The sequence below is a fragment of the Alligator mississippiensis genome, chromosome 9 (genome assembly GCF_030867095.1).
Source record: "Alligator mississippiensis isolate rAllMis1 chromosome 9, rAllMis1, whole genome shotgun sequence".
Lineage (NCBI taxonomy): Eukaryota > Metazoa > Chordata > Crocodylia > Alligatoridae > Alligator > Alligator mississippiensis.
This window is the reverse complement of record NC_081832.1, coordinates 8,303,237-8,317,097: the sequence shown is the minus strand read 5'-3', so window position 1 is coordinate 8,317,097 and position 13,861 is coordinate 8,303,237. Positions and strand designations below refer to the sequence as shown.

General features: G+C 43.0%; 1 protein-coding gene across 4 annotated transcripts in view; it reads right to left on the bottom strand.

Moving 5' to 3' along the window:
• Positions 1–13,861, bottom strand: part of LOC102562110 (piezo-type mechanosensitive ion channel component 2) — a 67,191-nt gene that overhangs the window by 20,996 nt on the left and 32,334 nt on the right. For all 4 annotated transcript variants that reach the window (XM_019484486.2, XM_019484485.2, XM_019484487.2 and 1 more), the window contains 11 exons: positions 12,602–12,745; positions 11,892–12,092; positions 11,098–11,302; positions 10,622–10,723; positions 10,317–10,482; positions 8,980–9,223; positions 7,764–7,860; positions 5,633–5,795; positions 4,283–4,372; positions 1,628–1,743; positions 1,057–1,119 (listed from right to left, as the gene is read on the bottom strand). In XM_019484486.2, coding sequence (XP_019340031.2) covers positions 1,057–1,119; positions 1,628–1,743; positions 4,283–4,372; positions 5,633–5,795; positions 7,764–7,860; positions 8,980–9,223; positions 10,317–10,482; positions 10,622–10,723; positions 11,098–11,302; positions 11,892–12,092; positions 12,602–12,745 — 1,591 coding nt within the window. The remainder of the gene's footprint in view (positions 1–1,056; positions 1,120–1,627; positions 1,744–4,282; positions 4,373–5,632; positions 5,796–7,763; positions 7,861–8,979; positions 9,224–10,316; positions 10,483–10,621; positions 10,724–11,097; positions 11,303–11,891; positions 12,093–12,601; positions 12,746–13,861) is intronic.

Here is a 13,861-nt window from a genome sequence, read left to right as displayed (position 1 = left end):
TGTATGACTTGCCTTCCAAGCCCTTGATCATCTTTGTTGCCCACCTCTGGACCCTCTCAAACTTCTCTATGTCCTCTTTAAAATGTGGAGCCCAGAACTGCCCACAGTACTCCAAATGAGGCCTAACCATTGCTGAGTAGAGATGCACGATCACTTCCCAAGTCTTGCACCTCATGTTTCTATTGATGCAGCTCAAAACCACATTTGCCTTTTGTGCAGCAGCATCACACTGCAGATTCATCTTGAGTCTGTGGTCTACCAAGACTCCCAAGTCCTTTTCTACAGAGCTGCCATGCAGCCAGGTGTCCCCCATTTTGTATCTGTGGTTTTGATTATTCCTCCTGAGGAGTAGCACCTTGCATTTGTTCTCATTGATTTTCATCCTGTTAGATCTAGCCCAACTTTCCAATCTGTCAGGATCCTTCTAAATTGTGCTTGCCCCCTCCAATGCATTTGCAATCCTTCCCAGTTTCATTTGGCTAGGAAAGTGTGAGGGACCCAGTGGAAAACGCTATGCTCTTTGCTGAAATGCACATACATGATCTTTTCTAAATTAGGACAGCTGTTCAGACAGCTACTGAAGAGCAGCTTAGTTGCAGTAAAACTTTTAAATAATGTAATTCTTAGGCATCCCCTAATAATTATATAATGATGATTATCCCTTAGGATAATGCCTGGTTTTTCCAGTTTCCTGCCAGCTTGCTATGTGCACTGCTGCTGTAGTTCCCCTTCTGCAAGAATGAAATCCATTGTGCAGTACAGAAACTGCAGTTGTTTGCTTGCCAGTAACAAAGAAGGGTCAAAGTTACACCTGGGATACACTGGTGTAACTGAGAGCAGGTTATGGCTTTAGGTCTAGGCTGCTCCAACTCCATTTATGTAAAAGTCTATGAAATTTTTCCATTAGATCCCATACTCCCATCTGAGAGCTGACATGACTCCACCCAACCATGCTTTGGCAGGTTCCTGTTATGTGCAATCTAGGTAGCTGCGTGCAGACCCCCTATCCAACAGGATACGTGCCTCAGAGGCTTTTAACACAAGGAGAGAACCTACTTGAGGTGTGGGTGACCCAGGGTTGCCACCACTTCTTGTCCTCATTTTCCTTCTGTCCGCCCTCTGTAAAGACGATTGTAAAACTTGCTGAGTAAGATGGACAAGCAGATATTCATTTTCCTTTTAGCTTAAAAGAATTGTTTCTCAATGCAGCAAGCTACACATGTGGGGAATTCAGTGGGGCTTGTGGGATGGTCAGGTCAGACTTCTGTATCCTTTGAGCCATGGAAGGCTTCTCTGTATCAGGTGTGAATTGTCAGCAAGGTGACAAGATCCACTGCATGGGGTGGAAGTCCATGGCCCAGAAACCCAGCATGAGGGGTGGCAACAGCAGAAGGTAACAGAAATAAGGTGCGTTGCAGCCCAGTGACTTAAACCCAATGACTCTCAGCCTGTTGGGCCTTGTGGTAAGCCTTGGTGAGACCAATGACACAAGTTTTGGCTGAGGGTCATTTTGTCCTTCAGGAAATTTTTTACTGTAAAAAACACAGCAGAGAACAGAGGATGGACAAGGATAGAGACCATCTCCCATTCTATGCTGGGCTACTAAATGTGACAAGTTTAATGTCACCTGTATCTAGTAGCTCCTGATCTTCTGCTGAGGGTTTCACAGTTGCTTTCTCTGGACTTGGGATCCTTTCCTTCAATTTGTCCCCTTTTTTCTGCTTGGATCTGATCAGTTCCATTCTAAGGGTTTAAAAAAGGACAAAGGCAGGAGTACAATAATCATTAGCATTTAAGACACGCATTATTGGCTTCACTTCAAAGCAGACTTTAAATCATTATCCTCCCAGGATCCTATCATATGAGCTCCAGTTTCATTATTATCATCCCAAATATATCAATAATAGAAATGGTCAGAACATGGAGATTTTCCCTTGAAAAATCTTGACTTTCCATCAACACCCCCACCTCCACCAAAAAAAGCTCCCTGAAAAACGAAAGCCAAAGAATAAAAACATTTGGTTAAAAAGATGGCCAAAACTGGAAAAAATCTGTTTTTCAGACAAAAATGTTGTGGTTTTGGTCTTTTAAAGAAAATAAAGGATTTTATTTTTTTTTTTGAGGGAACAGGTTCTTTTACATATTTTGGTTCTGTTTAAAGCTCAAGTTTTCATCAAAAAAAATCTTAATGGAAATATTGTCCATAAAATCAGCCTTAATTAGTAGTACCAGATCATAAATATGAAAAGAGCTTGATCAAAGACATGGAACTGGGTGCGACTCTAAGGAGTTTCTGGCTCTCAGTTCTGCTCCCCGATACTGGAAACTCTCGTGCTCGCTCACACAACTCTGAACCTTATTTCATTTTGGAGAACACAGATTTATTTTACATCTGTCTAAAATTACTGCCGATATAGAATGCTCTTTTGTCTTCATTAGGCTTAAATTAATATAAGTACATTAATATTCTATCGGGTTGATTCAAAACCCATTGAAGTTGATGGGAATCTGCACAGGAACGCCAGTAGGAATTGGCTTAATCTTTGAATGCAGACTTCCAGGAACACTCCTTTGACATTTCAAATACAAAGCGTGGGAGAATAGCAGAGACTTTCATGCCCTTGGCCAGCAGAAGCTAACCTTTTCCAAAGCTGGCCACCTCCATATGAACACATGCAAGTTAGCAAGTCAGGAAATAATAAAAGGAAACTATTCATCTAAATACACATACTTTTGCTGATATTATTGTTGCTGCTTGTACTGAACTCCGCTTACTTTGGATCTGGCTAATATTTGGAAGCTATTCATTCCAAGATTTAATAATTCAAAACAGGAAGCAGCTTTGATTAGATGCATGCAATACTATAGACAAACCCCAAAAGGAACCAACATTTGTCTTCTAGACAGCATTTTACATTGTGTCGATATGTTTGACATTACGTCTGAGAGTTTTGCAAGGAAACATCTGTGAGATTCTGAAGCAGATAACGTGAAACATTTGATCAATCTTCACTCATCTGATAACTAATTAAGGAGGTTTAATTCAATTTGCCATGAAAAGTGGATCTTGTTATTCCAGTACTGACACTAGCTGATGACACGGATACCTTCTGGCCCGCTGTCTGCCTGTATACCTCTTCAGTGATCTTATGGCAAGCAGGGACTTGACACAGGCAAGTACAATCACGTTCATCTCCGTCCTAGGGACTCCAAGACTATAGGCTCACATTTGGTACATCCTTTCAGATTTTAAGGGAAGCTTTAATACTTCTTTAGGTTGTATTTCTCATTGTCAGCAGATGGGTCCTAAATAAGCCTCGTCTTATAGCTGCACTAAGGTAGCTGCAGCAATGACGATCCTTCTGTAGATGTAATGCGCTAGTGTAAACCACAACCTGTAGCAGTGCAGATTGCCCTGGTTTCGAATCGAGATAAATTGCACAGGTGCTAACCCCAGTTTTTACCCAGTATGTCTTTCATATGTCTATGCTATGTGTTTTCCTTAGTGGACCTTCACCACTAGCTAAGCCCCTAGTATAGACAAGGTCTAACACTAATTCTGCCTGAATGTCATCATTGAACAATTGCTCTTATTGTCTAGAGCTGTAAAGAAGCTAAAATCCTGAGAGACAGACCAGATGGATGTCCTCTAGCGTGATGATATGGTACCATAGGCTGTGTAACAATGTCTTGGAGACCAACCATGGACTAGAGTCAACACCTTTCTGGTCTTGCAGTCTAAAAGAGAATCTAAAACTCCTCGTGCCATCTCTGTCAAGATCTCCAGGTTGTATAGAAGAATGAGGGCAAGGAGTTGAGAGCTGTTACAGTGTTTGGGTACTGAGTCCATTATTCAAATCCCTGTCTCCTCCCAGCCCTCCCTCTTGTTTGAATCTCTATTATGACCATTATATCATCACCTTCATTTTTGCTTTTAGCAGTATTCCCACTCTTCCTCCCAATGGCAGGACAGGGATCTGAGTTGCTAAGGGTAGAACATGGCAGAAGGGAAATCCAAGAGGATGGAAAATAAAGTGTCCTGAAGATAGACATAGGTAGACAAGGTTCTTTGAGTGAATATGATATCTTTTCTATGATATCTATGCAACCAACTTAAAAGATAGCATACTCACCCAAAGAACCTTGTCTGCCTATGTCCTGAGACCAACATGGCTACAACCTACACCCCTGAAGATAGACATGGAGAAGTGAAAAGATTAAACCTCTTGATTTTCTACTTGGATACCCAATGCAGTGTAACTTAAAATGAACATAAACTTACTGTCTTCTCATGACCTGTAGTGATTCTTCTTCTTCCTCCAGTCTGAACAACACCAATTTTTTCAGCTTTGCTTCAAACAGCTCTGCTCCTCTGCATGCATGAAATAAACCAGGCAATACTTAAATCACTTCGCTGACCAGCATATTGCTGCCTTTACACCACTACAAAGGGGGAGACCCTGTTAAACACAACTAGGTAACCCATTCATCATCAACCTGGTATATCACACTACTGCCCAGAGCTCATTGGTGAACTAAGAGCATTCAAAACAATTTGCTCTCCTGGATTCCCAGAACACAGTATTAGGTGTGCTCAGAAGGTCCGAGTAAGAAGCCAATGTCCTGCCAAACTGACCAAGTTGGGGTAAATCACTTGGCAGGAGCAGTTGGAAAGGGAGGACTTTAGAGATACTAAATACTATTGTAGGGAGGTCCTTTGTAAATGCAGAAACAGACAAGTGGATAAGATAGAAATTAATGGCTAAAGAAAGAGACTGTAGGAGATAGAGAGAGAGGGAGCACGAGGCTGGGAGCAGGGTCGTAGAATAGAAAAGGCAGAGAACACTCTTCACCAAAAGAGGTTCCTCTGTGGTGTCACAGGAACTTGCCAAGATCCAGAGTTGCTTATCATTTATTCTACGTGACATTTCTTACAGTTCATCGGACATTTCTTTTATCTGCCACTTCCTGATGGTGCACAAATTTAACCACTAAGCCGGAGGCTGCACTTGCCAAACTGTTCCATTTTCCAGAACTACGGCAGCATTTTATGGTTTTTCAAAAAGATCTCCAGATTCTTCGCTCCTCCCTTACCCTTGTATGAGGTGTGACCACAGCAGTTAAGAATGAAAGCCAGGTTTTAAACTGGACGCCCTCCTCCCTTTGTGCCTCACTGCTCAGCCTGCTAGGGCTGCTTGTTGCAATGGCCTCTCTAACAATTAAAGCATCTGTTCCTTAAGCCAAGGACCCTCTCTACCCTCCACTCTCAAAACGTTCACCAAGGCCTTGCCAAGATTTCTGTCTCACTTTGAGTTTGCCTGCATACCATCACCCAGGGTGGTACATGTGAATATATCAGATTGTAAATTCTTGCACCAGGCCCCATGACCTATTTGCTTTTATAGCACTAAGTGCATTGCTTGCACTTAGCAAATGTTTGTCTGGCTGGAAGCCTTGTGTTTTGAACATAATGTCTAGGAGACACCCCCCCCTCCCCCCGCGCCCCATCAGCCTCCCCAGAAATCCACATCCCAGAGAAAGAACAGTACTTAATACAGAGAGAGGAGATCCAGAGCTGCTCTCTGTCACTGTTGGGTTTCAGTGCCTTATGCCCTGCATCCTTCAGGTGTACCTGAAAGCTAAGATGTTGGCAGCCTTCAGATCTGCCACGACATAAAGATAGTAGTAGCTTGTAAAGACTCTTCGCTGGACCAACAAGAAAGTCAAGCTTATTGCATCCCAGAATATCCCTGCTTTATTTTCAGGCAGCTCACATGTCTCATCCTCAGGAATCTCTGCACAGAAGAAAGCATCACATCATCTGCACAAATGCTCAGTACTTCCTCTGAGACAGCACAGCAGGAAAACTGACAGAAATGTTTTAGCACTCAGCAACATATGGACCATAACTAACGCCCAAATTCTGCTCCAGGTGGCATCAAAGAGGACCAATGGATGGGGAGGGAGGACTGGGGTTTCAGGTTCAGCTTTTCTTTTACTGTCAGTGGGCATGTCTACACATGCGCTTTAATGTGCATTAGCCTATTTTAATGCACATTAAAGTGTCACTAAAACCACACTATTTACTTAATGCACATTAAAATAGGCTAACGTGCATTAAGCATCACTTAAAAACCACAGGCTTCTATACACGTCCTTCGAGAGCGTGTGTGGGGAAAGCCTGCTTTAATTAGAGCAGCTCCGAGAGCCACTCTGATTAAAGCGCCCAGAGCGTCTCGTGTATCGGCGTCCCCATGCTTCAGAATGGTGGTGGGGGCACTTTATCTAAAGTTAATTCAACAAGCTTTAGATAAAGCACCCCTGCCACCATTTTCAAGTGCAGGGATGCTGATACACAAGATGCAAGGGACTTCTAAGGTGCAGCAATTATCATGCTCCAGAAGATTTGATTAATCAAGCGTGTTCCAACATGCTGTAATTACGGTGCATCAGAGTATCCTCCCTGCTCACGTATAGGCACCCAATGCTCGTTAGTTAAGACAAGCTAATGTGCATTTTCCTAATACCTCACAATGGAGGGCACCTATACATGAGTGCAAAGTCTGCTCTGATGCACTGGAAGCCCAGTGTGTTGGAGCAGACTAGATTAATCAAGTCTTATGGACCATGTCAATTGCTGTGCTCCAGCAGTCTCCTGCATCTTGCTTTAGTTCAAGTGCCCCCACTGCCATTTTGACATGTGGGGAAGCTGATACAGGAAATGCATCAGCACTTTAATTAAAGCAGCTCTTGGCACATATAAGAGTGCCCACAGGTACTAGATTCAATGCGCATTAACTAAAGCGCATTAATGCATGTGTAGATGTGCCCTGTAATGGCTCTCATCCAAAACTCACTGAAGACTAATTGCCTTTGGAGCAAATGCTTTGTAACCTATTATACAATTCACTTGGAGGTTGCTTTTAAAATGGAAAGCATCACTGCTGGACTGTTTTGTCTCCTATACGTATGAATCAGGGAATGGTATACAGTGAATACTTAGGAGCATTACAATTAATTTATACATTTCTCTGGAGCACCTAGGATTTGCTTGACTATAATCAGTTCACCAGAATAGACAGTCCATAAGTTTGTTCCAGTATCTTTAAGAACAATGTGGAAAAATCCAGAGGGGAGCAACAAAATAATTAGAGGTTTAGAAAATGTGGTGCATAAGGAAAGGTTAGAAAAAATGGGATTATTTAATCTAGGAAAGAGAAGCCTGAAGGACAATTTGAAAGAAGTTCTTCAAATACAAAAAGTAGTATTATAGAAAGGATGGTGAGGGATTGTTCTCATTTTCCATTGGGGGAACGAACAAGAAGTAATGGGCTTAAACTACAACTAGAGGTAGGTGATACAAAGGACTTTCTAACCATGGTGGTGGTTAAGCCCTGGGGGAAATTACAGAGAGGTTGAGGAAGTCACTGGAAGTTTTAAAGTGCTGGCTAGACAAACATTGGCCTGGCTTATTTGGACAAAGGTTACTATACCCTGAGTGGGACTAGATGACCCGTCAAAGTTCCTTTCAGTAGTATTTTTCTATCTGATTTACAATGACACGTCATACACAAGTGTGACTGAACTTCAATAGCGTTTGTGTGTTCTGCCTGCGCTGCTAGGAACATGGTGCTTTTTGGCTGTATAGGAAAAGTGGATTATATTTTTCCTTGTTCCTCAGTAACAAACTATTTGCCTAAATCTACAGTCGCACAAGGCCTCTGCTCTCCCTTCCAGCTTGTTCATGTTTACTTTCCACTTACCCAAGTCATACCCCGGTATAGTACAAAACATGCCAAAGGTGTGTATTAGCCAGCAGTGGTTTCTCAGTAACTTCTCAAGATAGGCACATGCACCAATCTATTGATGGAAAGGAAACAGTGAAAAACCTTAGCAGCACTGAGCTTCAATGTATTTATTCACCTAAGCTCTCAGCTTCAACTACATTTGCTATTTGGATCCAACTGGGGTAGTGATTGAGTTAAAGGAGACTTTGTTTTTAATGCATCTTATTTAGCTGGGAAAAATAATCCTCATGTATCCCAACCCCTTTCTTCCATAGGAGGAGGCAGGCAGGGAGGAGGAACGGTCTGTAATTACAGCTATGGATGCTTTGCTCTGTTTGCACTGATAGAGGTCTCCATGCGGAAACAGCGATCACATCACGCCACTGATGTAATATTTATTAACGTGCCATCACTTGCACTGCTGCTCATCGCAGCCCTGACAGTGTCCCTTTAACAATCAGCATTCTACAGGGACAGATCTTTCATTAAATTTGGATAATATTTTATTTTTATGGTATAAAAGGCATTACATTGAACCAGAAAAATAGGTCACTGCCCACAGAGAAAATAGGTAGTTTGTGCCCGGGATGTCACAGAATCCCACCAGCTGGTCACATATATATATATATGGCTGTAGAAGTACAGTGGATTGCTGGTCTTAAGGTTAAGGCACTGGACTGGAACTCAGGAGATCCAAGTATGTTCCTTAGCTGGGCCAGACCTTGGAAAAGTCACTTCAGTTCAGATTTGTCTACTCAATACAATGTAGTAATGTTTCAGAGATCCCTGGAAGCAGTGTAACTGCATTAGCACATTGCAGAGTGCTGCACCAATGTGCTTATATTGCTTCGGGTATCTAAGCTGTCTTGTCCAGAGCTAGCTCAGGTATCCCTCCAAGGCACTTCACTGTGGTTCCCAGGATCCCTATATTCTTTAGTGGTTCCCTTTCTGTCACCCTTAGCTTGTCAGGAACCTCAGCAACATCAAGGCTTTATCTGTGAGGTGGTCACTGTAGGATCAGGGCCTTAGAAAGAAAGTTTTTTGGGGAGGGCTTTTACAGTGTGTTCATATAGTATTTAGTGCAATGGGTCCCATATCTCTGCTAGTCCCTCTAAACATTGTTGTCATATGAATAATAATAAGGGGGTAGATTTTCCCCCAGTTCTGTGAAAGACAAGGAGAAAATACATACAGCCAGGAGATTCTTCATTGCTATGACCAAGACAGTGTATGCAATCAGGTAGTCCCACGGTCTGAGAATATTCTTGACTGGCTCTAGCAGAAGATTGCTTCCAAACAGCATAAAGTAGAAGCAGGCCACAAGGTAGCCTACACAGAAGATACTGATTTGGGTTGTCCCAGTGATAAAGATAAGGCAGAGCACAAACCAGAAGTGATAGCTGAATACAACCATTTTTGCCATATCCAAATAGGACCTGTGGGAAAGAAAACGTAAAACTTTTCCAAAAATTAAATCAAAAGTGCACCCTGAATCATAGCTGTACCCCACAGTGCCTATATACCACCTCAAATGAGACTAAATTAGTGAGCACTGTGGTCCCGAGACCCACTCCTATTGCACGCAGCAAGGAATATTTACATTTCATGGATCACTTTATCAGCTAATGAAGTTTAATATTCAGCTGGGTCATAAATACATTGCTGGCTCCCACAGGGAAGAGAAAAATGCTACCTGGAAACAATTCACACAGTATATACTCTAGTGAAGTACGCTGAAAATTTTCACTAATCAAGTTAAGCTATAATCCTAACGTGATCTTTTAAGTAAGGTTGTGGTGTTGTTGTAGCTGTGATGGTCCAGGAATTTTTTATGATACCTTTTATTAGGCTAACTATATAGTTGGGATAGGTGTTAGACGAGCTTTCAGGTGTCAAGTGCCCTTCCTCGTGTCCCTGGTTTTTTGACTAAGGGTTCCTTAACCATCCATTCTTTGATGTTACGACTAATCATGAGGAGATGAAATTGTATTCAGATGCATTTTATTTGGATGTAATAAGTATACTAAGGCAGTTACTTTGCTACATCAGACACATGGAATTTCATTAGACTGCTAGAGCTGGGTCAGCGCTGACACAGTGGTGTGTCAACATTGGGTCAATTCATGGTTGGTGTCTTCAAATCAAGATGGGGCACATATCTGGAACATAAGATGTAGCTAAATGCAAGCTACCAGGCTCAAAACAGGAGTAGCTAAGTAAAACTTAATGGCCTCTGGCCTACAGGAGGTCAGACTAGTTAAGCTAATAGTCCCCTCTGGCCTTAAAATGTATGTATCTGCAAAGGGGCTGAAAATTAAATGCAAGTGTGATCCAAAACCCAAGACACGAGCACCCCCAAGGTTTTCAGTTGGACAGAGATTCCAGCCAGGCTCCAAGTCCAGATTTCACAGCTTCCCTCTACTTCCATAAAAGCAAGAATTAAAACCTTCTAGCCAAACATCCTCAACATCCACATCTCTCTTTTCTTTGGCTTATACTTTGCTCAGAGCAAACTTCCCTGAGTCCTACCTGCAGTGCACGAAGTTTGGTACAGGGCTGTACTGGCTGAGGGCAGCTGGGTCTAACTCATAACTGATCTCCACGTTATCTCCCGCCTGCATTCTCACATGCACTTTATTTTCATCTTCAAATACCTGGCACTGGAGGGAAGCAAAAAGCAGAAGCAGGAAGTCATCTGAGGAGACAGAAGAGACAGGAAACCAGCTTCTCAGCATCTTAGGACAATATCATCCTGATGATGAATATTATGGCAATAATGGTTAGTCTTCAACAGCAGGAATTCCTTTGGTTAAATAAGGATGAGTGGTACTTACACAGAAGGAATGTGGCATCAGGTCTCTTGGCAAAATCAGGTAGATAGAGCCACTTAATGAAGTTGGAATGGACTGACCAGCGAGAGGTTCTCCACGGATAATCTGTTGGCAAGGGGATTATTTTTGTCACTCACAGGGTTTTTAGCACATTTTGGAGTTTGTGGCCTCAAAAGGCAAATGACAAATGTCTGGGCACAAGAACTTTCTCTAGCTAGCATAGGATTAATGCTATTGCTACTACTGATCAGAGAGCTGAACCCAGTGCTGAAGCAGCTAGAACTGGAGCTGGGTCCAGCCCTTGGATAAATCAGTGGGAATCTTTCCGGTGACTTTAGTGTGCATGGAGTCAGGCCCTAAAATGTTATTCCCCGCATGCAAGGTCCCACATTGTGGTAAGTAGTGGCTTTGGCATGACTGGAGTGAGATCAACCTCACTGATCATTCGCCCACCTAGACAGTGAGCTGTGCTGTATTACCTTTGCAGAAACCGGGAGGGAAACCAATGCACAGCAAATACTGAAAGGCCAGGATACAGGCAAGGAAACAGCAATATCTTGGCCAGACTTCAGCCATGGCTTTCCTCCGATGGAGCCACAGGAGGTAGATCAGCCAGCAGGCATGGATAAAGGCGAAGAAATCCATACGGTACATTATGACATTAACAGCAGCAAGGAGACACATCTGAAAGAATGGAACCATCCCAGTAAGGCATATGGTGGCTTCCTTTGGCACACAGAAAACCTCCCTGCCTAGACCTGGGAAAATCTGGAGGTGGGGAGAGCAGCAAAAAATGTAGACCTGCGAGCACCACAACATTTTCTGCCAAATTGCCCCTTTTGAAAGAACAAAAACATTGTGGACTTAACACATTGTAGGGAGCAAGATATGAAAATTCCTTTTTATAGGTAGCTGTTGCCAAGTGAAATTCCCAGCATGGAAGCAGCCTGCCCCAAACTGAGTCCATAATGCTATATTTCTCGGTCTAGAAAGATGAGAATGCAGAATATATTGTATCTTCAACCCGATTGGAAAGCCTAAAGAGTTCAGTAACTACACAAATGAGACATCATGGTAATTGCTGTATATACCTGCGTAGGAACAGTTTTTAGAGGGGGAAGGAAGATGGACCTCAGTGGAATTGTGCTGATTTATACCAGCAGTGAATTTTTGCCTGCAGTGTTTTGTGTTTTCTGCAGCCTTTATTGCCTGAGTAAGCTACTGCTGAGCCTTGTGTCTGGGGAAGACTATTCCTCTGGTGATACTTGCTTACCTCTAATCCAAATTTGTAAAAACCGTAGTTGATAAAATACTTGATGCAACTGAGTAACCCATCATCCAGGTGCTCCCGAGTGACTGACTCAAAAATGCTTCCTGTAAGAGGTGGAATTAGCTGGTTTTGAGTCCTGTAGAAGAGCTGGTGGCGATGTACTGTCACTTCCATTGCCATTAATCCCAAAATGGTGAGATGGTTCTGCAAGGGTAGTGAAATGGCATCAGATGGTAATGGCATCTGAGATGTGACATTGGGTGAGCGGCATGGAAGGTGAAAGGAAAGGCCACGGTTCCTCCCAGAACAGGGATCTGATTTTATTTTCAGCTTTTAAAAACTTGTTCAAACCTTTTTTTAAGTTTACATGTTGACAGTTGTTGACACTGTGCTGTTTTAAAACATTTAATTTAGAAAGTTATTATCACATTTTATTTAGAAAATATAAAATTAAATGTATAGATTTCTCTATCCCCGCCTTTTTTCCTCCATTTTTTCGGCCAAAACTAGTCAACATAAATTAGCAACTGGGTTCAGCTGGACTTAGCACCGCTCACTTAGTATTTTTCAGCAAATGAACTATTTGCCAATCCTTCAGCACTAATCCATGTTCTAATTGCAAGTTACACTTTCCATTTGTGCACCGGCAGGGTTTTGTTCTCACTGAAGCTGGTGACTGCCCCTGTGAAAATGAACCACGATAAGAATCCTACCTTCATGCAGGGCAAAACGCTGTCATCACACTTTTGGAAACCTCCGTACCAAACTGCTGGGTCCACAGGAGCCACATACAACACCGATTTCTGCAACAGTTCATCCCGGTTGTCATGATAGTAGGTTCCATTTTGGTAGAGTCTCTGTGGAGACAAACACGTGTGCCTGGGCACTAACTCCACTAAGACAAGGGGAATATAGGGGCCCTAAGACTTGTCCTGCTGTGTTTCTGATTTGTTATATATTTATTCCCATTTACATGCAGAAGTTAATCCATATTAAAATAGAACAGAAGCCATATCACTCACTCTGGTAAACCAGGATGAGTTCCTGTACCAGACATTTCATTTCCAGATTCCTTTATGCTTCTTCCTCTGAAAAGACTCTTGTATGCCTAGCTATCATTTTTAAGCCTTATAAGCTGAGTGACAGCTCATGTCTGAAGTATATGAAGTAACAAGAGAAAGAAAGTATGAGAGTAAGGGTGAGTTTGTCAGGGGTCATAAGGCTTATTCCTTGCTCTGGACCTTTCATCTGCTTAGAGCTCTGGTACAAACAGGCAGCCGCCCATAGGGATTGTAGCAAGGTGACGGTTCCCTGATGGGCAGTAGGAGCTAGGGCCCAGCTCATTCAGTTCCATGACGTGGCCTCTCAAGCTTTCGGGAGTGGATGAAGATGAAGGAAAGACCAGAAGCAGGTGCTAAGGAAGAGGAAGCACTTCGGGGACAGAGCAGTACTTGGCTTCAGGGAGGGGAGCCAATTTACTACTTCTTCAAAATGCCAAGATCAGGCAAGGCATGGCCTTCTTCCACCCAGGCAGACACGGATGGGGAGCAGGACTGGGTGCTGGCAGGGGGCAGCCTGCATAGTCCAGGGAGGGCTGTGCTCCGGAGCTAAAAGGAAAAGCCTGCTGAGGACAGTGAGTTGCAGAGAGTGGCTGGGCTGTGGGCTCTGGAAACACTGAACATGGGGGAAAGAGCCTGGGGGATAGGGGTGCTAGGACTGGGAATGTAGCTCCATGAAGGAGAGCTGAGAAGATGCTGACTCTTGAAGGGAGGAGAGCTTATGGCTGGGAACACAACCCAAGAGGGGCAGTTGTGACTTGGGGAGTTGATTTACCTGACTAAATCAAGGGAAAAACTGAGGAAAAGTGCCTGCGATTGAGGGGCTGTCCCCAAGGGTACCAGCTGGAGGGACATGACTTCTTTTGTATGCACACTCATTGATAGAAGTCTCTCTCTGTGTCCTTGTAGTACTTA